Genomic DNA, 27,774 nt, shown 5'->3' with positions numbered 1-27,774 from the left:
AGGAAATAAACTCTGTGCTGTTGTGTTTAATCATTAGAAATCATTTAAGCAATCTACTCTAGTATGAATTTAACTTCCATCCTTCTTGGTCTATGAAAGTTATATTTATTTTATTGTTTCAAATTCTGCAAATGCATAAGCTATTTGAATATATTTCCAGCATTTCTTTGTCTTTTCAGTTAAATGTTCTTGAGATTAGGATCTATGTTTAGTTGCCCTGTAGAGTTAATTTATTAACAGCCTTCAACTATATTATGCATGCTGAATGTGCATTAAGTTTACCTTCACATAGTGAACGAATATGACTTCTATCAACCTCATATTTTCTCTTTAAATTCTTAAGCTGATTGTCAGAGGCATTCATTGCCATGTTTTTCTTCATGTCTTTTCATTCGGATTCCATTTGCTGAACCTTATGTGGCTGTCTGGGAATCTTCCAGCTAGTCTGGTCTTTGCTTGCTAGTCTGTTCTTTGAACACATCACTACGGATCCTCATTGCAGCATTGATCCTTCTGTGGTGTCATTCTCACTCCACAAAGACATGCACACAAGTGACGTCTTTCATTCAGGTCCCAGACAAAGCCTTCCAACAAGCCAGCTGACATGAAATCAAAGTGCTTATGGGCCAACTCTGCTTTCATTCATTCCTCACTCTCATTAAAGTTCAGCTTCAGTTCCTCTTGCTCTGACCTTTCCCTCTAGAATACTTGCTGCTCCCTCTCTGTATTTTTAGAGCATGTTTACACATGAAAGCTCAAAATTATCTCTGTTGATTATAACTGATTTTTATAAAGAAAAATCTGTCAGATAATGTTACTTAAACAAAGTTTTGGTATTTATTTGGCAGAAGAGAGGCTACGGAGAGTATGAAATAGGTTTTCATAATAATTTTGATGTTCCTGTTCTTACCACTGGTGTAACATTATTCAGGTTACACATTACAATAATTTAAATAATCACTTAAACAGGGTCATCTATCAGCAGATGAGCATATGATGTTTGACTTGCTGTGAATTCTTGTCCTCATCTGTTTTCCAGTGGTCATCCCGGCTCTGTGTAAAATCGGCCTGACACCTACATGTCCTGTACTGTGAGATTTGTGTCTGTTGAGCTCTTAGTGAGCAGAATATGTAATGGTTGTGTTCTTGCCTTGCCCTCAGCTCAGACTCTTCTCTTTTCAGCTGATGATCTTCATTTATTTGTAGGGTTTATGAAGTTTAGTTATCCTTAGGATATCTGTCCTTGCTAGATTAGATTGAAGTCAGTGGGGATGTTAAAGAATCATCTGGAGGAAATAGGAAAAGGCAGGCAGCTCGAGTGAGTTCCTTTGCATATACACAGATGGGCTGTGCCGATTCAGATACCTCTGCTTCTGGCTGTTGTTTGCAAAGGCTGCAGATGTCCTATAAGTCAAGTATGAAATTTCCTAGGCCTTTGTGGGTATCTCACATACTCTAAATGGCATCAACTACCTGCTTTTAGGCATCTGAGTCCTACCTACGGAGATCTAGCATTATTGTGTAAAGCTGCTTTCTTTAAGAAACCTGCCAAGGAGAGGAGCATCAGTAGTATTGTAAATCTTAGTGGGCAGAGAGTGGGGAGAAAGAAATGCTAAAATTTGGGTCTGGGGTGGAGAATGTGTTCCCATTCCCACATACATGTTTTCCAATATTCACACTATGCATCATGAAGTTTCAGTGTAATGGATCAGATTACTTGAATTAGAAGCCTTTTTCTGTCCAGTGTGTATGTTAGTTTGTTAAACCTAGGTGAGCATCTACTTCAGAGAGCTAAAGTTGACACTGTGAATACTGTCCTCAATGCTTTTTTGCTCTGCTTGTTTTTTTTCTAATGTTTTACTTCATTAACTTGTGCATCTTGTAATGTTGAATTAATTAGAAAAGGAAAAATACAGTTAGTGAGTTTCAGTGCATGGTAAATACGACTGTTTTATCAATATATGTGGAGAATATGTTTGTCTAGGTGAAATATATGAAAACACAGTTTCCTAAAGGTTGCTAAAGTTGATAACTTGAACTTCTTGTTTTTCCAGTGGTTTGGTGACCTTGTGACTCCAGTTTGGTGGGAGGATGTGTGGTTGAAGGAAGGTTTTGCGCACTATTTTGAATTTGTTGGGACAGACTACCTCTATCCGGGGTGGAACATGGTAAGTCAGTTCTATTTTGTTAATGTGGAGACTCCTCAGAAAAGCTGCTTTGCTGTTAGACTCCTGCTTCTGTTATAGACAGGGACTGCTGAAAAATACCAAATGATGCATGCGAGTATCAGATGTCGAATGAACCAAAATCACTAGGTGTGAAATAATTTGACAGCATTCCAAAAGTGTAATCTGCAATTTATTGCAAGAGAAATAATGTCATGTCTATCATAACCCAGCATTAAAATAACTACTGTCTCTCTGCTTAGAAATATTTTGGATTAAAGCAGTTGTGATTTAACATGGACTATTCTTTAAAACATTGAGAACACTGAATTTTATTCACAAGATAAATTAGAAAGAAATGTTTGGCTAAAACATTCTGTAAAACTGAGCATATTTTTTCTTACAGTATTCTGTTCTCCTCTCCCTTAATATACTCTTTTTATCTTCCTGGTATTGTTTAGATATCTAGAGTAAATGCTAAATTAACATGGGTTGCATAATTTGAAAATCTAAGTTTTGGTATGGTTTCTAGCTGTACATAATTGGACATGCTTTTTCAACCAGTGAGCAAATACTGGAGCTCTCTGAGGGAACTGGGAATTCCATGCTGGGACATTATTTTGGAGTCCTTCTGTTATATCATATTGTACCTAGACAGGTCCCATTTTGTATGAATTGCCATAGTCTAGCTATATTATATTTAAAAGAAAAATAAGAGACATGAGACCTCAGTAGAAGGAAAGCATTATGAAACTATATGTTAAAGGTTCCTATTGAGATTTTATTGTCCTTTGGAGGAATGTTTATATTTTCTAACCTTTTGTGCTTATATGTTTAATTATGTGGTCAAATATTTTTTACAGATCATGATTGTCTGACAGAGATCTGTTGGGGCTTGGATATTTTGCTTAAACTCTTAAAAACTAATGTCTGATTTTTTTTTCCATTTCTGTGTGCTTTCCTGGGTATAATTATCCCATTAACTTCTGTGTGCCATAAAATAAAGATGCTATGATTATGATTTAAAGCTAATTTTTAAAAATTAGTTGTATACAGGTTACTCTTGAGTTAGTTATGCTTCTTGCGAAATTTGAATTCTTTGTAGTATTTTAATTTCTTCTTTCAGGTGTCAATTTTTGTTTATAATTGCATTATGAAAAGGAAAACAAATCTTTATTTGAACTGACAAATGTCTTGCATAGGTAGGCTTGTTGGGTTTGCCTGGCTTTGGCTGTATTAAAACTGATTCTATTCATCTTTATAAAGAGCACAACCTGAATTACAATGTAATGATTCTAATTATGAATGCAATGAAATCTGGCAGGCCTTTGTGATTTTAGAATAGTGAAGTGTCATAGATGACAACATTTATACACTGAATTTTATCTTCAAATCATCAGTCATTTATTCTTCACATAATCAGTCTAACAAATTCAGAATAACTTTGCTTTAGAAGTCATTTGGAATATAGTATATTTGCTTGAAATTTCTGTGGAATGAATATAATGTTCACTGTTATGCAAATAATGTGCCCATCATGTGAAATCTTGGCATCTTTGCAGAATATAAGCAAGAAGAGTGGATTGAACAAGGGATGGCAGTTAAACTGAAAAATCAGAAATGTGCAGCATAAATTAGAATTAACTACAGTAATATTGCTGTGCCTGAAAAAGTATTAATCTGTCAAGTTTCTTCTTAAAAAGAAGAAAGACATAGACTGCTCAGAAGGCTTTGGATATCTTTGGCCTTTGATATAAAAATGACCATATTGACATATGTAAGTGATGAGAAAATGAGATGAAACTCACAATGGGTTAAACATGCTTAATTTTTTGCACACTAGAGTAGGAATCAATATTGTCATGTTTCAGCATGTTTATTACATAGATTGTTGGATGAGAAAGCAAAAGTTACAGTTACTGAAATTTGGCTTGCTGGTAATTTTGTTATTGTTATAAAATGCATTTGGTGTTTGAACATACTGACTGACATTTGTAAACTTGAAAAAATTAAAGTGATCATGAATAAAAAGAGAAACTTTCCCAAGCAACTTACCATTTTTCAGAAGAGAAGGATGAAGTAAAAGTTGTGAAAACAAGAACTACAAGCCTTATTTTCTGTCATGATGGTCAAACAGTGTAATATTCCAGCATTCTGGTTGGTGTTTTGTCAGTAGTAATTCTTACCTGTGAATTATAAATAAAAAAAAAAGTATGGTTTATGTTACCACTGCTCTTTGTGTCAGGAAAATAGCGATAAACCAAAATTCTCTTTATTTCTAAAGAATTGGGAAAGTTAGGTAGCTAACTTCTTTCCCTCATAGTCTGCAATGTTAACCTTGAAGGTTTGCTCAAGAAGCCCATGGATTAAAGCATCAAAATCAGCTTATTTTTAGCTTACTGAAGATTTTTTGTCTCATTCTTTTTTGGATAAATGTAGAAGACTGGTTGTCCATTCCCAAAAAAGGACTTTTGTTTGGAAATGCAACTTGGGCAATATGAGTACATCTGAAAAAACGGGATCTATGCACAGATTCCTCTCTTAAGTTGTTGGATATTTATAGGCTACAGGCACTTAAGTTTTCACCATTAAGGCTTATAAACCACTAAAGTTTGGATTCAACTTGTCTGAAGATGCTTCTCCTTTAACAGAGCTGACATTTTTCAGTGTCCATCTTACGTGGCATTCACAGCCTTGCTATGCCTGAATCTGAGACTCTTGAGAAGAGCTGTCTGTTAGGCATGTTCACACCATTATTACTAAAACCAACAGCACCAAGTTTGACACAAAACAGGGATCCATGATTTTTGTCTGAAACCCATTTCTTGGCTTTTCCTTCTTCTCTAGGTTATTTAACTTTCTTAAATATTTCTTCTCCCTGCCATTTTTAATTTTATCAGTTTTCCTTCAATACTCCTTGACGGAGCTGCAACACTTTATTGAGCATTCCAACATGTCTGGAATTTCTTGTGTTCTCCAGAAGGCGTTTACTGTCATACTTCATCATGCTTGCATAATCTTAATGAAAAAGGAAATCCAGTCCTATTAAAGCTTTGCTATCCTTATGTCCTGGATCCTCTGGCTGGGGTCATTTGGTCTGTTCAGCCTGGAGGAGAGCAGACTGAGGGGGGACCTCATGGCAGTCTACAACTTCCACCTGAGGGCAGGAGGAGGGGCAGGCACTGATGTCTTCGTGATGCCCAGTGACCCGAGGGAATGGCCTCAGGCTGTGTTAGGGGAGGTTCAGGTTGAATATTAGGAAAAGGTTCCTCACCAAGGGTGGCTGGGCACTGGACCAGGCTCTCCAGGGAAGTGGTCACAGCACCAAACCTGTCTGAGTTGAAGCAGTGTTTGAACAATTCTCTTGGGCCCATGGAGTGGTTCATAATGATAGTCTGGTCCAGGGCCAGGAATTGGACTCAGTGATCATTGTGGATTCCTTCCAACTCAGTTTATTCTGTGATTAAAATACTGGGTGAAAAACTGAATGAAGAGGCATTCTAATGGAGGTGTCTGTTATCCATTGCAGTTAATGTGAAATACATCAGAACTTGCCCAAGGAAGGGAATGAAATTTTTCTGGTTTTAAAACAGAAAGATGAGCTTTCTGTGCTGAGATCCTTAATGGTTATCCCACTGTCTTAATATCTTTCTTCAAAGCTAAGTCGCTTCAGATTAAAGCTAGAAATTCTCATTTCCTTCCTTTAGCTAAGAAAATAAGTCCCAGCATCTTACTTTTTACTTGTGAAGGTGAAGCGACATTTAATTTTGCAGGGAAGCTCTGTCATATACAGTGATTAGACATTAGCCATGGGAAGGAATTTATGATTCTTCCCATTTCAGCCTCTTTCCTTGCCTGTCCCCCAAATGAAGAGGTTTTTTGAAATTCTTGTTCTGAAATGCCTCACATTCTTACTGCTAGATCTCATTCTTAAAGGTCTGGGAAGTTTAAACAGTTGTTTCTATGTTGTCAGGATGATTTTAAAAAGAAAGCTGTCTTAACGAAGTGTTCCTCTGAGATCAGAGAATTTCACTTGATCATGTGTGCTCAGAATAGTCATCTGCATGTGAATTTCCTGGCTGTTGCTATTTCATGACTTAGAAAAAGGTGAGATTTCTGTATTAGAGGCTTACCATATGGTTGTCTCTCCATGCTATCAAAAAGTAGCCGCAGCTGGGTGTGAGTTCTTGGGCTGTAAGATCTTATGCTTGATACAAGGTAATCTCACCTCTGTGGAAGGGGCCTTTCCTGGTTTTAGGATCAGAGAAAAGAGAAAAATTACAGTGGAACTCCATGCTGGTAATTTCCACTTCAGAGCTCTGTCTTTTCTCATCTGCTGTGCTCACCTTTCTCCTTTCAGAGGCCTGTTTGCAGCTGTATATTCCATCTTCCTCTTGGCTTGTTTCTCTCATATCCTGAAGTCCTTTGCATGTGGCTTTGTAAAGGAAGGAATTCAGCTGAGGCTTGCAGATCCAGGAATTTATTGGCTGATCTTTTCCCTCCTTATTTTCTGGTAGAAGGAACCATTATGTTTGTCCTTGAATGTCTAGATTTTGAGGACTATGACAGCAGGAATTACTGGCATGTAATTTGCCCTTACATCCATCAAATGAGCATCAAATACTTCAGCAGTCAGTACCTGGCTTGGTGCTGAGAAAGCATTTCACAGAGCCCAGCTGCCTTCTCCCTTTTCTTTATTATATAACAGTTAGCTTTGCTGACAACTTTATTGGCTGAGTCAAGGTGTAGCACATCAGCAACAGCTTTGAATCCTGTCTTCTTGATCCATTAATGCCTTGGGATAGGATTTGCCACTATTTATTTGCTTACTACTTTTCATAATTAAGGATGGTCATATCTGCCAGAATTTTTCTTAGTATTAAATAAAAAACTTTGTACCTGTATAGAAGACGAAGACTGTCTTTCCTCCTTCCGTAAGTGAGCCGTGCTTCCTTTTCACTATTAGGTTCCACAGTCTGGACAATCCTGCCATTACTATGGAATAATAATGAGGTTGCATATCAACATGTCTGTGTCCTAATAATTTAGAAATAGATAAATGATCTGTGTTGCCTTTCTCATTGGCTCAGTTGGTATAATGGGTGAATTCTGCCACTAGACACACGTCTATCTTTAATGTGCTTTGCCTCACATGCCTCCTAATGTGTTTGCCTCCATCATTAAAGATTTCTAAGCCATTGTTTAACTCATAGAAAACCCAGAAAATCATTATAAGTTTTGAAGTAGACTTAAAACATGGACCTTTTTGATTTATTTCATTATTATTTTGGCGTTTCAGACCTGAGCTATAGCCTGCTTGATCCTTTTAACCCAACATAAATATCATGCTGGCTCAGCATTGAGGGAGATTCAGCCTCAACTACTTTCATCTTTTCTTTTTTGGTTAAAGGCTCCCCATGCTGGTGTAAAGTAAACCTTTAATTAATACCACATGGAGTGTTTTTCCTCTGGTAACTGCTCAGTGAAGTCAATCCTTGTATGATTTTTTGTTTTAACTCAACTGAGGGGGAAGCTTTCAATGCAAAATTAACTAGAATCTCATGTATAATTGACTTCGGCAGGAAAACAAGAGATTGTAAAGGTAAGGTGCAAGGTCTTCTGTTTCATAATTACTAGCCCTTTTTAAGTGTACCAGGTAAGAAATCCTTATACTGAGTTTTGCTTATAACCAAGAAAAAAAATTCCATTTCCACGTTTCTTCCTAAAGACAAGTTTGCATTTTTTCAATGCTCTGGCAAAGTAGATTAATGTAGGGAATTCTTTATTTTAAGTAGTTAACTCTTAACGGTTAGAGATCAGACAGAAGTGAATATCAACATTTATTCAAGAGATTAAGTAAGGGTTTGGAGAATGTCAGTGTGTCTTCAAGCTTCATGTCATTTTCTGCTCATCTTGAGACAGCAGTTTGAATGACATTATGTTAAGAGCTTTGGAGTCATGTGAATTCAAACCTTCTGAGTTCAGGGTTTAGATGAAGCTTCAGTTTCAGAAAAAAACTTCAGTCAGCTGGCTGAATTTCACAAAATTTTGAATCAGTAGACACTTCCTCTTCAGTAAAGATGAGATAGAAACTTTTGCCTCAAAGTAAGGACTCATTACATGGTTGCCCTGCTGAAATAAAAATATGTATTTCATCAGGAAGTATAGTTGATATGGGAAATTCAGTAGAAAAGTTTAGTTGTATTTTTGATTTTGTATTTTCTTAACTGAAAGACTGCTTCTCAAACTTTCAGCAATCCTGAATGTGCTACGACTTTAAAATAAAGTTGTGGCAGTGTGCAGTTACTTGGAACACAAACTGGTGAGTAATTTTTGATGTGTCTGCAAAACATTTTTGGTTCCTTCAAGACCTAGCTTGCTGAATCTCATCACTTTCAGGTTGAAGCACAGTATAGGTGTGCAATACCTGAAAAATATTTTCATCGATGGTAACCTCTGACAGTTGTTGCTGGAAATTGAATCAGTATACCAACCACATCACAAGGCCACTTTTCATTTAACTATTATTTACTGTTTCTTGAATTGATTTTCCTTTACAGATTTCCTCTGTGGTGTTTGAATTAGAGGATAAGCTTCATACTTGGTTGCCTAATATTTTAAAATGCCTTGAAGACAAATGCATGAGGAAACCTTTTTGTTCATCTCTTTGCTTAATGATGCTGTTTTAGTGAAGGCAACTACATACATGATGGAAAAACATGTTCTTGGAGAGTAAAATTGGCCTTTTTTGTGGAGTGCTAGTGGTCGGTATGTGTTGTTTCCTTTGTCAATGCTCCCTTTTTTGTACTGCATCATTTTGTGGGCATACATTTGGCATAATGCCTCTGGTGTACAACCAAATCAAAGCTATATCTGGTAAACAGAATGCAGAAAGGAAACAGAAGTTGAAGTAGCTGGTGGAATTGCTTAGGAACTCCAAATCAGCTATCCATCTGCTTGGCAATGTAAGGAAGTGGTTATAGAAAAGGTGGAAAAAGAAGAGAAAGATATAGAAAAGGTGGAAAAAGAAGAGAAAGATATAGAAAAGTGGAAAAGAAAATACATATCCAATTCTCCTTCCCAGTACTTAAACTTGCTGGTCTTCCTTAACTATGAACTCCTAGGACATCTACCTTGTTTTGTAACAACAAAAGTTGTCAGACAGTGTGAAAATTTCTCAATAAATTTTGCAAGACAGAAAATGCAGAAAAGAGGGTTATGAAGGTAGATATGGAACTGTGACATATTCACAGCTGATCAATGTAGAACGTGTTGCAGGCCTGCTTCAGCAAATTATACACATAATTGAAGCACACATCAGGGATATAAATTAAAAAAAAAAAAGCAGTTTGTAAATTGCTCAAAGTATTTTAAAAAGATTACTATTGCAAAGTGAGAAAGAAACAGTGTTCTCATTTGCAAGTACTCAGGAGACTTCCTGTGCTATGACAACTTAGGATTTGTAAGCCTGTTTACAGAAAGAACTTGATTTTGGCTCTCAGTGGATCTTTCCTGGCCTTAATGTATTTTACCAAATCTTAGATTTCCTCATGTATTGTGGTTTCTTAAACTTCATGCTCTAATATATTTTGTTAGAACTCTACTGCTAGTAGTGTATATGCTGGTGTTCTTTGATTGCTTTCAAAATTTGCCCCTGTATTTTTTTCCCTAGGGCTCTCTTTCCCTGTAAACCCAGTTGTTGTGTCTTGCAAATGCTTGTTCTCTTATGTATGAAAGATCACTTATATTCTTTGTATTCTTGATGGCTAGTAAAGCTCTTGTGGAGACGATATTTTCAGAAAATTTGTCAGGAAAGTCATTTGCAGATTTGCACACCAATGTTAAGCTTTATTCATGTAGATTTCTCAGTCCATAAAGTGTTCAAATGGCTGTCCCAGAACAAAGGCAATGCCTTTAATATTGAGGCCTTTGATCTCTTTTACGTACTAATTATCAGTTTGGGCTTTCATTATGGTACTTCTTTAATTCCTTTTTTTTTATTTTTTTTTTTTCATTTTAGTTCTTTTCCCTGGTATTTCATATTAATTTCTAGAAATTATTTTTATGTGACTGTCTGTAAATATTACATATTGTTATACTAACTTTTACATTATACCTCAGTATGATATTTTAAAATCACCAGCAGCAAACCCTCTCCATTACATCATTGTTATCCTGTTATACACAATAAATTTTTCTTGAAGGTAAATGCTTCCTGAAGGTACAGTCTTTTTTGCCAAAGATGTTATTTCACAATTACTTTTTTTCCATTTGGAGGTAGATTAGTTAAATGTTGGGCACCCTGGTGTAGATTTATACATGATGAGTGACCACTATCTCTCTTTTTCCCAAGAACAAGGTGAATTTGAGTATTAGCTAAGGAGGAGACAGCACAGAAACCGGACAAGTCTTTCAGGAAAATCTTGTGCAAAACAGAGAAGGTCTTACTGGTGAATCATTTATATGAAGAGACAAATACTTGAATGTAGTGACCACAGATATTTGGGAATAATCAGAAAATGTAGTTCTTTTAAAGAAGTATTCATCTGATAGCAGCACTTCAGTCCCTGCACCTGGAAGCATTCTGAGGAGTGAGAGCAACCAGAAATGATTGCCATGTGCTTTATTTTCAACATAGGTCTGATGTCTCAGACTTTGACTATCTATACACTTTTCAAGGAAAGCTATGAGGAGAAGAGATGAAGAGCTGGGATTCCAAGTGCACAGTAGGAAAATAGTGAGTTGAGGAGCTTCCTCTTTTTCTTTAAAGTGAGGCACAAATTTGTGTGGAAGCAGCTCTGTCTTTATTTCAGACTGACCTTGTGCTGCTGCGATACCCTTCCTGCTCAGAGCCCCTGGCCCTGTGTTAGCATTGCTTTTGCATGTGGCTACTGACACTTTCCAAGCAAGGCTGCAAGGCTCACCTGAAGCCCTCTTTTCCTCACAGGTGGATCACAGTCTTTGGCTTTTTTCTTGCAGTTGAACTCCCTCAGGGAAGGGTCATCTTGAACAGCATTTTGTCATTGTTTCAATGTGTAGCTGCAAACCTGACACCTATCATGTTGCTGGCTTGCTGGTCTCATTAAACACATTCCAAGATTGATTTCCTTTACAATTTCTGTCCTGGGTATTTCTTTACTCCTGTAGGTGTCAGTTAAAACAGATCAATTCCACTGTATGCATTGGGTAAAATAACTAGGGAATAGAAAGCCCTTCTTCCATCAGTCTAAGTAAGCAGCTTGGGCACACGTATTGACCTTTTCCCCTTAATTTGATATTAGGATTTCAAGAGCTGAGGTAGTGTTTCGTCAACATAATTAAGGCAGTTTTAGTTTCTTTCTGCACTTCGGCTTCTTGTTGCCTCTTCAAGCTGCAGGTCCCTTGTCAAACAGCAGTCTATGTCCTTCCCTCGAGTTATATTTGAGTCTCCTTCTCCAGTCCGATCTCAGGGGCTTTATACTAAAGGGAAAGGCTGGGAATGTTATGGAAATCCTTTTAGTTCAATACATTTAGCTTTATAAGTCAAAAGCCTTCTTAATTCTCTCTGTAGGTTTGCATTTTTGGAGGCATACTAACTATTCCATTTGTATCCCAGTGTGACAATCCACCGTAAATTTTAAGGAAGGCTTTTCAGCTGTGGTAACTTGGATGACCAATCATGAGTCTGAAGTTCTCCTTTTCAGCCCTTCAGGACATAACCAAAGAAACAAATGGGACACCAAAATGTAGCCTCTTCTTTCATATGTTTCTTAGTTTTGTTCTTACAGCTGCACTTTATGTTTGCCATGTGTTGATTTTCTTGATTCTGATTCTGTATTTAAGGAATTAATTTGTGATTATCTGGGGTCCTTTTAATGAGTTAATTCCAAGCACAAAATCCATCACACAACTGTTTGTCTTCTGGGATCCAAACCTAAATTTGGAGACAGGTCTGTGTGTTCACATCTGTATGTGTTACATACCACACATTTGATGAAACTGGGGCTTTGTTACAAACTGATAGAGAATGTGAGTGAAGTGTAACCAAAATAACTACAATTTTTACACCTCAGCAGTTTCCCCCTGAGTAGGACTGTCATTGTAATTGTTTCTCTACACTTTTTTTCCCATTAAGAAAGGACAGTTACTAACTGCTTATGCCTGAGAAAATTTGGAAATTAACAATGATATGAAAAAGACATTACTTTTTGTTTTACAAACCTTACCTCATGCAGCCAGATGAGAGCACTAAGATTGTGTAGGTAATTGGCTTTCCTGCACCCTGTGTTTTTAATTGCCTGGATATGCAGTCAGCTCGAGGTACATTTCTTGTGCTCTAATGAATTTTAACATAAAGGTTTATTTCTAGGTAGATCAGCATTGGAAGAGCTTTTCAGCTGTCTTATAAAAATAATTTAGAGTAACACATTCATACCAAAGCCTTGCCACCCAATAAATTAAACATAGAATTTATTATGTAATTGTGTGCGTATTTTACCTGAGGACATCAAGGTGGCTTTTGAAAAAATGCAGCATCCCCCAGAGTTTCTTTATATCATGGCAGTAGGTTGACATTGATTCAGGAATTGTTATAATTTAGATAAAATTTGAGTTATGTAATTTCAGGTGAAAAAGCTTATTTAAACCTTATGTAATTTTTAATTCACTCTTTGCAATTATTTGTGACTTGAAAAAGCAAGTAAATAAAGCTCTTCTTTCCTGACACAGTGTTTCGGATAAAAGACATCTACATGAATGCAATATGAGGAGTTTTAAGGGCATGTCATTTCTCAGCTGAGGAAACCTCATCTAGTTGCGTACAAATGCGCGCAGCACAATGCATAGAGTATACATGAACATTTCATTAATGTTGCTGCCAGAGTAAATAGGGAGCAGTTTTGAAATGCCTCTGCTATCCATATTTATAGAAGGTATTGAAACAAATGCATATGTTGGATGTTGTTTGGGCTTGTACCTGCCTCTGATGTAGCTGTGACTTTGACTGTGTCATTTAACTACATGCAACTTTTTTCCCACTTGTGAAAAGAGAAAATGGTTTCCATGATAATGGTTTCCTTCCAGTGGAAGTTACAAAGTTTGTAGATGGCTTGAGCTCTTGCGGAGGAAGGATTTCTATACTAGAGTTATGAAAGAAGTGCATGTGTTGTGACATTGCTGTGAGCTCTCTTCAGTGTCCTGTCCCACACTGATCTGCTATGTGAACTTGTCACTAAGAGCCAAGTAACTTAAACTTCACCAGATAAAAAAGTACTAATTGTATTTATCCATCTTTGTCAAAAAAATTTTGTACCTGCATAGGCAATGAGCTTGAGGACTTGGTAGCAGCTGTTTTTGTGATTGAAGATTTTGCTGGTTTGCCTCTCTCCCCACCCTTTGTAAGTGTGTATGACTAGTCATGATCAGTATTCCAGTCTGCACATATGGATGCATTTTGATTCATTTAATGCTCTTTAATTTCAGTCAAGTTTCATTGCAGTGAAGGATCTCAAATCTGAGTCTGTTCCAAATACCTGTTCAAGACTGTAGGAGGTCATGGTTGTTTATGGTTTACATTCAAAGCAGAAGGTCTGATTTTAGTCAACTTACAGGAGTCAACTGCCTCTGGTAACTGTGCATCATTTCTGTATTTCTGTAAGTATGTATTTGTCTGTGATACTACTGTATATGCTGTATTTCAGGAAAAGCAGAGATTTCTGACAGATGTCTTACATGAAGTGATGTTGCTGGATGGATTGTCCAGTTCACATCCAGTATCCCAGGAAGTGCAGCAGGCCTCAGATATCGACAGGGTATTTGACTGGATTGCCTATAAAAAGGTGAGACTAACTAAGCTTATCTATATGATACTGATATGTCAGTAGCTATAAGAAGATTGTGTTCCATCTGTAAAAGAAATACCATTGTAAAACTACATATGGGAAACTCATCTGTGTGGAATACATTTGGAATATTCTACAATGATTATAGCCAATTATGTTCAACATATCAAGTGTTAGTAAATGTTATAAATAAACTTGGGAGGCTGTCAGAATTCAGTAAGAAGATTTAGGGCTTTTTATTACTATTTATTTTGTGACAGGGTCTGAACTGTGTTAGATGATTTAAAAAGCAGAATATGTAGTTTTTGTCCTGCTGAAACTCTCTAAAAAACTTAGCAAGGGCTAAATTTAACAGTAAAGTTTTTTCTATGCATGAGAGTTTTTCTGTCAGCTAGTGAAAACTCTGAAGTCATTGCTGAACACTGAGAGTGGAAAAACTGCCTTCTGGTATGGTGATGGAATATGTATTAAATTCAAGCCATTTTAAATTTCATTTCAATGATTTGAAAATAAAATTTGACCAGTTTCTGGATGCAGCAGCTTCTGTGCAGGAGTGAGAGGTTTCCCCTCCTTCATAACATGATTGGGCTTGCTGTTAGTACATGGCATGAAAGCTGGTGTTTCCCATCATACCACATGCTTATTCTCTGCTGCAGACTATGGCGTATGAAACTCTGCCTGGGTATCATGGCCAAATGTGTTTGCTGTGTGACACAGTGGGTACTGCCTGCAGCCTTCCTGTACAGAAGCTCTCTGATGATGATGCAGTTGCAGCAGTCTTTTGACTATAGCCTTCGTGTCTAATAATCTTTTCTTCTGCATAATTTTCTGTCTAACATCAGACTGTAGCAAGGCAGCATAGAACTGACTTGGTGACTGAATCTCCAGTTTATCCAGGGCTCATTCTGAGCTGAAAAAGAGGTGTTGTCCTCTCCTGTAGTCATAAGTTATTCCTAGACAATACTAACTTCTCCTTGGTCCTCTTGCATGAAAGGATCATACGCCTTTAAGGATGGGCAAATGAGAGTGTGTATGTGTGTGTGGGTATATGTGGCCATGTAATATGTACCTATGATGTAATAAAAAACCACAGAATACTTAAGAAAAGATTTTAAAATGCTGAAGTTGTTCAAGAGTCCAAGTAACATTTTCAAAAATCCCTTAGCTATACTGGAAAATATTGCTCTAGGTCAATTAAGCTGTAACAGCCAGCAGCTTTTAGCATACTGAATATTCCCATTGTTTAAATGTTTCAATCTATGCTTTCTGGTCATAGAAACCTTGGTAGGTTCAGGGGCTTATCTCACAGGAGTATCTTATCTTCATATTTCAATATAATTATTTTTTCTAATTTATACGGTAATAGTACTATCTTATAGTTAACTGTAGTACATGACAATTTTATGAACACTCTGCAACCATCAAGTAATTTTCATTTACATTGAAATGACAAATAGGACAATAGGACACATCTGTATACTGATAGCTATTTTATGTAGGCTAATAGGATCAGTCTATTTTTTGTGGAGATTACAGTACAATCTTGGTCTTGTATTTATCTATGTAAATGTTCCTTTTTCAGTATAACAGTGGCCATGCCCAGTGGATACAGCAGCATCTCTCCACTTAGCTGCTCTGGTGGCCAATTCTGAGTCTTAGTTTACATTGGATGTGTTCATATCAGGGCATGATCCTGTAAATTTTGAGTCCAGTTACCAGATCTAGCAAACTACCTTAGAGAATGGCAATGGAAGAATTTACTTATACACCTTCATGGGTGAGGAGATTAAAATAACCACTCTTTCACTTATGAAGTCTTTTTATTCCTGTCAGGTAGTTTGTCTGTCTGCTATTCTCTGTAGCTGTTCATCCTTTTGGTTTAAGATACACGCTTAATTGTTTAATAGGAAGCATAGAAGTTTAATTATCAGCATACAAGCCGAATGTTTAATAGGAAGAAGCTTTCCTGACTTACTGTGTAGGTGTTCTTTTCAGTGTTTGTGTACCTTCCTCAAAACACCTGACACTGCTCCTTCTGAGGATAAATTAGAGCAAATGCAACATATCTTACATCTTACATTGTTTCTTTCCTACAAAATCTTACGTGCATGCATGCATTGCTTACACTGAAAATCAGTTATGGAAATAAGCTCATTTATTGGATATTCAGAATAGAACCTATTCCTCTAGCTCTCTAGTGTCTGCCAATATAAATACTGTGCTGAATAATATGTCAATAAAATCCAAATTGTAAAATTACACTGAAGGCTTTCACCTGGTCAGGTGTGTGCTCTAGTATTTTCAGGTGCCACAAAGCCCTTGTCACACAATGAACCCTGCTGGAGGGAAATTATTACTGGTGTTTCTGGTATGACTTTTTGGTTGTCTTTGGTTGAGTGACTTTTTAAATTGCTTTAAAATATTAAGCTGTCAGGAATTTTTTTTCTGTCAGCTCCACTAAACTTTGGGTCAGGACCATCAGTGAGGACTTTTCTACTGTCTTAAATAAAATATTTTAAACAGTTTACCATTATGTGGATTATCTGTTCCCTACATTTTGGTGGGTTTTTTTTTGTCTTTTAACTTTTTTTTAAAATGTCCATCTTGTGCTCCCTAAGCCCTGGGATTGCTCATGTGATCTCTATTATCTCTTCACAATTTTCTAAATGATATTGAAATGATGAAACTTTCTCCCCTATAGCTTTTGTTCAGTGAAATGACAGTCATAGAATGTCATTGTTATTTCATTGTCTTTACTGTCATAAATATGGCATAAATCAGACACCATGAAAATACCCATCTCTGCTAGACACTCAGATGTCATTCTGAAGACACGCCTTTTTCTACACATTGCAGAAATGGCCATTGAAAATGTGCTATTTGATTGCCTCAGAGTTGAATATATTTTTCATTTCCACTTTCTCATCCTTGGTGATTGCATGTGTGAAGAAATCCATGGCATAAATCCCTGAAGAATAGTATTCAGGTAATCCCACAAGCAGAGTGAAAAAGACACTACAGCCTGGCAGCACACAATGTTTTTCCACTTAAACGGTTGAGGGTAAATTTTACCTCTTTGAAAAGCATCGTTCTTCAGATAGAAGCATGTCATCCTCCACTAGGGCCACAAATAAGTAGAGAAAAATGAGAAGTCGTGATAGTTCATTAATAAACAGTACTGGTAGATGATTCAAGGCTCTCAAGTTGCATCAGAGAGTGCATATGTCTTCCTAGTGAAGCTGGAAGTGAGATAGTGTCCTCCCACAATGACGGGAAAAGTGGTTATATCCCAAGTGCAGTAGAAAATATAGCCTGTTGAACACAAGAGCAGAACTGAGAATTGTTAAATCAAACCAAAAAGCATGACAGCCTTTCCACACCAGAAATAACTGACAGCAGGAATCATAGCCCTAGAGAGCTGCAGCATCAGAGGAGGAGAGAGTGCAGCAAGAATAACATGAGGAGCAACAATCAGCATGGAACAACCGGCTCTAATAAAATGGAGAAACAAGGCAGCTGCATCTCAAAGGGAGCAGCCAGACCCCGAGCAACCTGAGGGAGAGCATCTCAGACAGAACTAAAGGAGTCATAGCCCTAGATGAGCAGCCACAGCCAGATAAGAGAAGGGATGAAAGGACATGTAGAGAGCCAGATATCTGAAGTAGTTTCTGTCAGCTTGCTGCATCCTTTGAAGTGTGCTGGTTGAAGATTCTGGCAGCAATCAGTGTAGGCAAGACCATTATGATGGAGTGTAGCTATAAAAGTACCCCCAAAAGAATATGCCTTGGCAAGTGAAAAACACTAATCAAAACAAGGAAGAGGATGACTGGAATAGGGAAAAGTATTCATTTTTTCCCTTCCTGTAAGATAAATTAACCTCAGCAGTGAGATCAGTTACTGGCCTTGATTTTGTAATGCAAACAATTAATTATTTCCTAAACCCTTGTATGTATAATTTCCTTTTCCTTTTTAACTCTATGCCACATCTTTAAAATTTCCTTTTTTATTATTATAAAGGGAAACCATGCTTCCTATTTTGCCCTCAAAAGCAACATTCGGCATTAGGAGACATGTTTAAATAAAATTTTACTCAAAGGAAAATGCACTTCTTCCTTGCATTCTGGGAAAGGAGAATTTAAGAAATTGAAAGCAGTGGCTTGCTCACCCTTTTGAGTTTAATTCTCTTTGAAAATTAATGGTGTAGCATGTTCTGCAAGAATGTGGAAGAACAGGAGGGCTAATGCAGTCACTGGAAAGGGTCTCTAAAAACTTCATTATTTTTACTTCTGTTCTTCAGGCACTGGGAAGCACATTCGCTCAGAAATAGCAAAATCAAACCAAACCAAGACAAAAACCCCAAACCATCACCCCATATTCTGTTCAGGAATAGTAGTTTATAAGAAAGCTAGTTCATGAGTGCAATGAAATTGTGATGCTGTGCATCCGTGAAGTGTCGGAAGAGTGAGAGTAGTAGCTCATTAACAATGAAAGCAATACTAGATAAATCCTTATAAATTGTAAAACAGGTTTTATTTTTAATTTTCCTTTTAGTTGAATTGATAACATAAGGTGGTACCAGACTAGTTGAAAGTCTTACAATACCATAGAGATGGCTTTGGAACCCACTTATGGTATAAAGGGAGAGCCTTTTGTTCTCCCTAATTTAGCTATACTGTTGTCTGTGGGTGCCATTAAGTCCAAAGGGTGCACATTTGCTTGATGCTGGTTTTCCTTCCACTACTTGTGAGTGCAAAAGGTCAATTCCCAGATTGCAGAAGGTGCTTTCAGGAGCCACTTGTTCCTAATGCATTGTAACAGAGGAAGTATCTTGTAATGAAAACAGTGTCTTTCTTTTTAGGTAAAAATGGTATAAGTTGTTACTGCTCCCAGTGTGAAAGTCATTGAAATGCAGTGATCAGTGATACTGATAGGTTCAAGTTCAGAGCAGCCCCAAGAGTTCCTGTCCTAAAGTATGGAGTCTGTCCCAGTTCAACCAGTGGGTACCAATGCCTAAACCTAGACAGGTGCTTCAAGATACTTAAAATACATCTCTTAACTTGTCTTTGTACCATCCTGGTTCAAGCAGAAGCAAATGGCCATTAACCCTTTACACTGGTTAGCGTATGCCAGGTATTATTTTCTGAAAGAGAAACATGGAAACTGTAGTGTGTGGTATATAAGCAGTGCTTTAGGAGTGTTACATTCCATATGCTGGGGACAATTGCATATGGGTTTGACTGGAAATAGTGAAGATGGAGCACAGATGTTAATAAAAGCATTTTATTTTAAAGAAGAGCTTGTTAGACTACCTTGCTCTATCAAGGTAGAGTTATTGGGAAGACACGACCTGTTGTACAAACCTTCTGCCTGTTTCCCATGGAAAGGCAGTGGCAAATGGCAGCTCCCAAGGGCTGGAAGAGATTATCGAAGCAGAAATGACAGCAGTGTGTCTAGACATTGTGTCCTACCATCCTTCCTTTCCCAACAGGAAGCCATTAGAAGGAATAAAATAGTCCATCTGTGTCTCACATGTTTTCATGGCTTAAAATAGAGTGTTCATAAAGACAGATTCTTGCAGGAATTACAGGAAGTACTTGCACTTGACATGCACTTGCCTTTTCTGCCTCTCTGTTTCTGCTTTGTAATGATCATTTTCAGCAAAGGGTAAAGTAGAAAGTTACAGGTATCTTCTTTTTTTCTTCCCTGAAGGAGTCCAAAAAACAATGCTGGTGTACAGGCAAGGGCTGATTTTGCTGATACACATCCTGGTTTAGATCAATAACAGAAGAGCAACAGTTAGAAGTGTTAAAGTAACTTGGAAGAAATTGTAAGAATTAGAAACAGAAAATAAATCTGAGTTAATGAAATAGAATAAAAGCCACAAAAAACTTGACATAAGAATATGGTCAATATTTTGATCAAAATATGTTCCCGTAAGATTTCTATTCAAAAGGGGACTCTCTAGAAAAAACCTGGCACAATGTTTTGTTATTGTTGCTGTTCTTTTTAAAGGCATGTTTAAGTACTGGATGAATTACGAAGCTTAAAGGAGATGTTAAAGAAGAGGAATTAGAATGACAGGTTGAGTTATAGATAGTGGCAAATCAGTCTTAGCAAATTGATTGAGATTCTTACGTGGTATTTAGTGAACTAAAAAAGAATATTCATTTTTCTTGAAGATTTTCATATAAAGGCAGTTAATAAAAAAGTATAATGGTCCTTTGTCCTTGTCACTGGTGTCAGAACATGTAAGAGGGGTATTGGTGGTGAGGCCAAGTAAAAACTCCTGTTGTAAGTTGAGTCACAATAGCATTTTATCTGCGCAATGGATAGCATTTTATTATTCAAGGAAAATGATGTGACAATATTCAGCTGAAGAATATGATTAGTTATAGTCATATACCCCTGAATTTTTTTCTGTGTGTCAAGTTCCTAAAATTTGCAATGGAATTTATGACTAAGACAAGCATTTCACCAAAGCCGTCTTACTATCTGACCATTTTGGTATTATCCAGCCCTAGAACAGCTGTGTTTGTCAGAAAAGAAAATGATTATGATTTCCAAGTGAAAAGCTCTCCTTGAATATAATGTTGCTTTTTCAGTGATGTTTTGGCATCAGATAAATGGCCCTTCATTTAAAAAAAAAACCAACATAAGGTGCCTTTATACGTCTTCTGGGATTTAATAAATACAGGTTTGCAGGTATATTTGCTGATTTGAAGAATACTGATTTACCCATGCTGTTAATAAAATTTTAAAAACAATGTAAGTTTGTTTTCTTTATTAAAATACATCCTGGTTTTATTGCTGAATATTAACAGCATGTTAATTTGTGAGTGTGCATTGCTTAATAAGAAAATAACACTTGGAAATTCTGTTGCTTTAAAAGGTAAAGAGGGTTAATTAAATGACTGGGTTGTTTTGGTTTTTTTTTCTAGTCTGTATCATTAAAATCAAGTAGGGTTGATTTTGTTTGGGCTCCTTTTAACAAATATAGTCCCTTAATTTTTAACAATTGTTGCCAAGTGCAGGGAAACCAGTCAGAGCCACAATCAGCCAAGTACATAGATGTTCAACTTTATGTGTGTAGGCTGTGGAATTTATTTGGGTTGCTTCTGTGCTTAAGGTACTTCAGTGCATCACTGAATGATTGCCTGGGTGAAGACCCTCAGGATAGCCTCATACTGTGACATTTGGTACCAGTATGCTGCATGATCTGCGCATACCTGTCTCTTTGTGTGCTTCTTCCTGTGGCTTTTATGTGGGTTATCCAAAGACAAAGCCTCTAGGATTTAATTTAAACATTTAACATTTCTGTCACAGGGAGGACATCATAGTCACATGTTTACTCATTTAAACAAGTATGTTCTCTTAGCCTAATCAAACTAGGAAGCATTTGCACTTATCAAATTCACTTGCATTAAGCTTCATTTTTTTCTTGTAATATTTGGAGGTGCCATCAGAGAATACAGAAAATAACTATGCTGTTGTATTACAATGCTCAGTTCCTGAAAATGAAAGAGAAATTTAGTGCTGGTGACTCATGATACAATCTAATTAATTCCCTGAAAAGAATTTCTCAGTGGGTGCTTATGCAATTCTCAGAGATGAGATAGTTTTGATAGCGACAGCTGAAGAATTCCAGAGAAGCCTTTGCAATTATCTCTGCTCTTACAACTTGATAGAAGTACTTTAGCAAAGGTCTCTCTGGAGCCTGCAATAGGATCATGTTGTAACTGATGTCATGAGTAGGACACTCTTGTTCCATAATTGTCAGAGTAAGGCCATATAAGATAAAAGACTTTTCAGATGATAAAGGTAGGAAAGCAAAATACATTTTAGCATAACCTTCTGAGTGGGAGCTGAGGAATGGCTGGACTACTCCCTTGTGGGAAAATGAAAAAAAGGAGAGTATACAGTGAGTGTGTTTGCTTAAGGAAACACAGCTGAAGCACAATGCCTGCATTTGAAAGTGGTTACCCAGTGTTCAGTTCATACGGGAGAATTCGGTAAATTCAGTGCACTGCACGTAGTGTAACACAGCAGATCAGTTAACCAAGTTTTTAAATAATTCATTTACATACATATACTTCTGTCTAGGTTTGAACAAATTCTGCAGATGTGACTTAGTCAAAGCTACTACTTCTTTTCTGTTAAGTATCTCCAAGATTCAACATATTTAATTTTTTGGTTTTTTTTTTTAAATTTTATGCAATTGTTTTTTGAATGTCACATTTTTGCTACATGTTTGATGTACGTTATTCTTTTGCTTTAATTCATGCTGTGTTTTTCCCAATAAGCTAAATTTCATGGAGTATCCAGCTGTGGTTGCTTAGTACCAACAAAGAATGATTGTTTTGAAAATCGTGACTTGGATGTTACTTGTTGGCTAGTGTTCATTTTACAAAATTAAAGTGCAAATGTGCATTCCTTGTATAAGTGCTTGGTAACATGCTCTTCTCAAAATCAACTTAGACTCAATAATTATGCAAGATTTTGATAAATAAAGAATAATGTATAAATTCAAGAAATTTAAGCTGAAATGAAATGATACTTAATTAAAAGCCCATTTGATTGTGGATATCCTTAGGCTTCTATTTGACAGAGAATTGTAAAAATATGTTCAACATTTAAAATAAAAAAAACCATAACCTGTATGCTGCTTCTATTACATTTGCAGTTGTGAAAGAAAATCCTTCTTTGAATGTTGCATTCAAACATGAAGAAAAGATAAGTTTCAACAAGCACTTAAAACACATTAGCCAAAAATTGGAAGTTCTTCTGTGCTCTTAGGTGATTCTGGTGAGGTAGTGTATGTCTGACTTGACTGTATGATGCAACAGGTGTCGATCTGGCTTACTTAGTGAGGGCCATATCATGGTCAAAGTATAAAAGGGGGACTGAGATTTTTAAGGATCTACATGGGGAGTGCAATGAATTTTTTGTGTTGTACGTTTCTGCTGAAGAACAGGTTAATTCCCATGCCCAGTTTATTCTTTGTGACAGGTTGCAGACACCATTGATTTGAGGTTGGTGTTTGGGAAACACTAGCTGAAAGAACTGTTAGTTGTTAGAAAGTCTGCAGATCTGAGTGTCATCCACCTGCACCTTCTTAGCGTACGGAGATGCGGAGCTGCAGAACTTCTGGCAGTGGGATGTAGACCATCCTAGCAAATAGTTGCTGTGCCAGAGAATTGCTTGGCGGCAATAGGCTGCTGAGTTTGTCATGCTTCTCCAGTGAGATGGGTATAAAGGGTAAGATAACTGAGCACATGCATTAATATGTTGATCTTGCCTGGTAATCACTGCTGCAAAGGGGAATTCGTTCTTACTATCCAGCTGGAGTTCTTGAGGGAAGACTGAGTACACTATGGATTTTAAAAAAGTTTTTTGACCAGGCATATCACCTATAGCTCAGGGTAAGTCATTTAAGGAGATAACTATTTAATGCGTTTGTATTGTGACTAATTAACAACCACTGATACTAGTATACATGAGGTATATACTAGTAGCCGTGAAATTGTGTATATTGATTCACGTCTTAAATCAGGAGGTCTTTATGAAAGAATGATGCCTTTGTGTGTGCTTGAATGTGGTCTGAGTCTTGTTTTAATTGGTGAAAAGGAAGCTGATTATAAGAACTTACTATTGATAACAATAGCTCTAACAGTATGAGTAAAATTTAGTGTAATTGAGGCAGAGGATAGAGTAATTCACTTTTCTCTTAGCTAGAAAGAAGGTAACCTTAATATTGAATTGCAGGTTTATCAGCACATGGAAAAATAACTGTAGGCTTTCCATTTGTGTCCTACTGTATGTGAAAAACAAGTGGTGTTACTACATACTAATCAAGACTGATTTTGAGCTGACTACAGTACAATAAAAGAAAGTTAAGAAATCCCCTGTATTTAATGTTGGTTTTGGTTTTGTTTCTTTAATGAGAAGAAGAAGCAAAATGAATGGGTGGACATTTTGTGGAAAATCAGCATGTTACATTTCTGTTGTAGAACCTCAGTTATGTAATTTTTTCTGGTATTCCAGTGTTCCCCTCCTCAGCCTCTTACTCCCTGCTTATACCTTGGATACCATGGGGGTGTTTTTCTTACAGGATCCCTCCTGATTTTAGTTTTTGTGTCAAAAAGTATTTTTCTGAATTAAATCAAACAGCCTTAATTCCTAAACAAGGATGGCAAGATGGAGATAAATTGAGGTATGTGTAATTACTATGATTGATACTTGGTGTTACATGATCTTAATTGATAAGTAAGCCTGCAAGATGCTGTATCAGCCTTTGCAAACTCAAGCAGGTGTTTTTCCACTGTTTATTTTTTCATATTTTTAATATTATTTTGTAATTTACAGGGTAAAATACCTTCAGAGATTGATGTCATCTCACTTGGGATGTTCACCATGTAGACACTTGCAACTGAGTAGCCCCATTTCCCTGTATCATCAGGCAAGATAAACAGGCACCTTTAGGGTGAAATTCGTCTGCCCTAATTTAGATGCATGTCTTTGGATGAATCAGGATGAAGTGGAAGTGTTTGCTTCTCTCTCATTTGCCTTTAAAAGGGGTCTAGGCAGCTGCTTTAGCTGTGTACAACTGAGTAAGCATCACTTAGCTACAGTGTAGGCATTTGCACTCAGACACTGAAGGACACAAAAGCACAACTAAAAAGAAAAAGAAGTTGTTAATGCAGGAAAAAATGAAAAATTTTGGGGGAAGGAGGATAGAAGAGCTGTGTGTTTTCCAGCTCAGCCTATTATGATCTCTTTTCCTTCCCCCACTCTAATGCATTTACAGGACAATTGATTATTTTGCCCTTACAAAAAGTCCGCTGTAGTTCATGGTTTATGTTTATGTTGCTGACATTTTTCTCTCATGAGAACTTTTTAGAATAATGACATAATTTTAGGTTCTTCAAAGAATAATGCTGAAGGAGTTTCTAGCTTATTTGTATCTTGACATATGGCCTCTTGTCCCTGTCTCTTGGCTTCTGCATAACCTTATGTGCTGACTTTTATATTGTTTGCTTACTTTTATATTGTTCCCTTCCCTGCAACTGCTTCACCAGTTCTTTATTTCAAGTGCTCTTCTTTGCTGTTTGTTCAGTATAGAGCATCTGCTTTTGGCTAGCAAGCACTCTGCCCTCTCTCTAGGGCCTTCTGTTGAATACCTACTCTTGCTAGTCTTCTTATGTAAAAGTATGGTATGTCGAGTAAGATGATTTTTGGTATTTGACTACATATACAAAAGGATCACACTGGTTTTTTACCTCCACAGTTCAGGAGTTCCCCCAGAGTGGAGAATCAATCTCTCTATGGCCTTTTTGGACAATGCAGTTGAATTCATCTCACTGCACTTTAGATGTCTGTGGCACAGATGTGTACATATGAGCTAGTCACTCAAGCCTGCTTTCGGAGTGAATTACAAGAGATGGGTGCTTTTAGAGTACAGTTCCCCCAATCTGAGGTTTGTTTTAAGATTTAGATAAAGTGCATCCAGAGGTGACTCGTAAAGCCCATTGTCTCTAAGGGAAGTCTGAACAGCTAAAGTGATTGTAGTCACAGGTGCTGCAGATACTTGCATTGAATCAAGTGTATCACTTCCTGTGTGGTTCTGTAGCAGTACTGTTATTCTAGCAGTAGTAGTCATGTTTTTGTGGGTTCATACATAAGACGTAATTTGTTTCCGGTTAAATAAAATTCCATTTGGTACTATCTTTTGTATTAAAAAAAAATTTACAAAATGCAAGTTGCAAGTGAAACAATTGATTAAGGATTTCAAGTATAATAAAATTGAGACATTCAATAAGTCATAGAATGAAATTGACTTACAATAATTGTGTTCTGTAATGATGTAAGAGGATCAAGATGTAGGAGTGGGTCTTTAAAAATTAGTTAAAGCTAATCTGGGATCAAGGATGCAATCACATTATTTTATGTTGGCATGGAGAGAATTAAACTGCCTGGAGAGTTAGACCGAATACCTTAGCTCAGCTCTGCATTTTGTAGATTTCAAAGACATGTTCATTTTGTATACAAAGTAATTCTACTCCTAATTTTGGTTATGGGTTGTCTTTACCTTGTTGTGAATGTACAAGTTTCATCAGGGGATGAAAGCGCATAAACTTCCATCCCTTCAAGCAGTGTTGGCTCACTGTCCATGAGAGAGCCTTTTCCCAAGAACACTTTGCAAAAAAGAGCTGTATGCACCTAATTTCCATGAAGTAGCCAATATATTCTACTTTCCTTTCCTAAAGCAGTGGAATCACAGTGCTGAGGCTGACAAAGCTTCAACTGTATCATAGGTTATATGATAAGCGTTCTGGGTAATCTTTGGCAAATGATTTCACTAGGGTGTGCCACAGTTTCCTTCTAATTTGCAGAATATTGGCATTAATCTTAGAGAGCACTTGTGAGATCTGCTAATGAGCAGTGCTTCACCAGACACAGGTAGTGCCATTAATCATGGGATGAATAACTAGTGTATTTGTCTGGGTAGACATATTAAGATAGGGTACAACGGCTTAAGGCAAGTCAGATTTTACACTGACAGGAACTAGGTATGTTTTTTGAATAGGAAAGAATTGCTTTCCACTAGACCTCTTAAACCAATGTCCTTTACCTCTTGACAAGGTACTGAGTCATCCACTGCCTGGAGGAAAGCACTTAAATCATCAATAAACAGTCATTTTGCCCAGTAGGAGAGGCAAGCTTCTCAGGACATCCTGTGTTGTTCCTCTGTTGGTGAAAGGTTGTCAGAGCAGAAGTGGCTCTGAGGGTAAAGTGGGGAGCAGGCTTCTTGCGTATCAGGGTGTTCAGAGAATGGTGCTGATAGGTTCCAAAGGGCATCTCCTGCAGCAGGACAGATTTGTTGGGAATTTTCTTCAGGTTCAGGTCTAGGAGAAAAGCTTTCAGAAGGTATAGCAGCATAAGTCTGCTGGACTCCATCTAGTTTGCTGCTTGCCAGGTGGTGGGAATGTCAGCACATTGGGCCATTCAGATGAACCCAGAGCTATGTATTCTGTTTTTCCCATGACTGAATTTACTGTACATACCTTCTTCACCTCCCACGATCCTCCATTTAGGGTGATCTTCCAAGCTTCTCCTTTTAGTAAACCACTCTTTATGCCAGTTACTCTCCATACCTCTTTTATCCTCCTGCCTGCAAACCTGTTTTGCTTCCTCCCTATTCAGGGTGCCAGTGTTTGCTGCCTTACCCTGCTCTGCTTCCCAGTGCTGTGAAAGTGTTGAGAGCTTCTGCTTTTCTTACTAATGTATCATTGTTCTCTGTTCTGCCTACTCTCAGAAGTTCAGGAAAGGTGAAATGAATGGTTTCCTCCCATTTCTTTTCCCACCACACCAAGGGCCTAATTTGCTCCTGTTTCTTCTCTCATGTCTCCAAGATGCTTTTTTCCCCTCTTGAGGTTTTCTTGCTTTTTGAATACATTCACTTCCTGAAACAAATCAAGAAAGCATTTACTTTCCCTGAGTGGGGAAGATGGCAGAACTGTGACAAGCCTATTGTTCTGCAAGCTGTAAGTAGTGTTTCTGGGTCTCCTGAAGATAATTAATTGGTAGAAAGTACTTCTAAAGTAGCTGTGAAAAGAGATCTGTCTTGAGAGAATAGTCCTGCCTTTGTGCCTTGACTCTCCATTAGGTCTTTGCTTGATGTTTTATTTTGTTTCCTGTATAATGACCAGCCATAGTCCACCCAACATGTATCTAAATGTTCCTGTGAGGAGAATTCTGTAATTTCTTTACATGTATATGATAGTTCTAGGTCT

At 37.2% G+C, this 27,774-nt stretch overlaps 1 protein-coding gene across 1 annotated transcript in view; it reads left to right on the top strand.

The window, feature by feature from the left end:
* The window catches only part of LOC131572753 (thyrotropin-releasing hormone-degrading ectoenzyme-like), a 209,869-nt gene that overhangs the window by 83,416 nt on the left and 98,679 nt on the right, over positions 1-27,774 (top strand). The window contains exons 5-6 of the mRNA XM_058826073.1: positions 2,055-2,168; positions 13,844-13,981. Coding sequence (XP_058682056.1) covers positions 2,055-2,168; positions 13,844-13,981 — 252 coding nt within the window. The remainder of the gene's footprint in view (positions 1-2,054; positions 2,169-13,843; positions 13,982-27,774) is intronic.

This window comes from Poecile atricapillus, chromosome Z (assembly GCF_030490865.1).
Source record: "Poecile atricapillus isolate bPoeAtr1 chromosome Z, bPoeAtr1.hap1, whole genome shotgun sequence".
Lineage (NCBI taxonomy): Eukaryota > Metazoa > Chordata > Aves > Passeriformes > Paridae > Poecile > Poecile atricapillus.
This window is presented reverse-complemented; position numbering and strand designations above follow the sequence as displayed.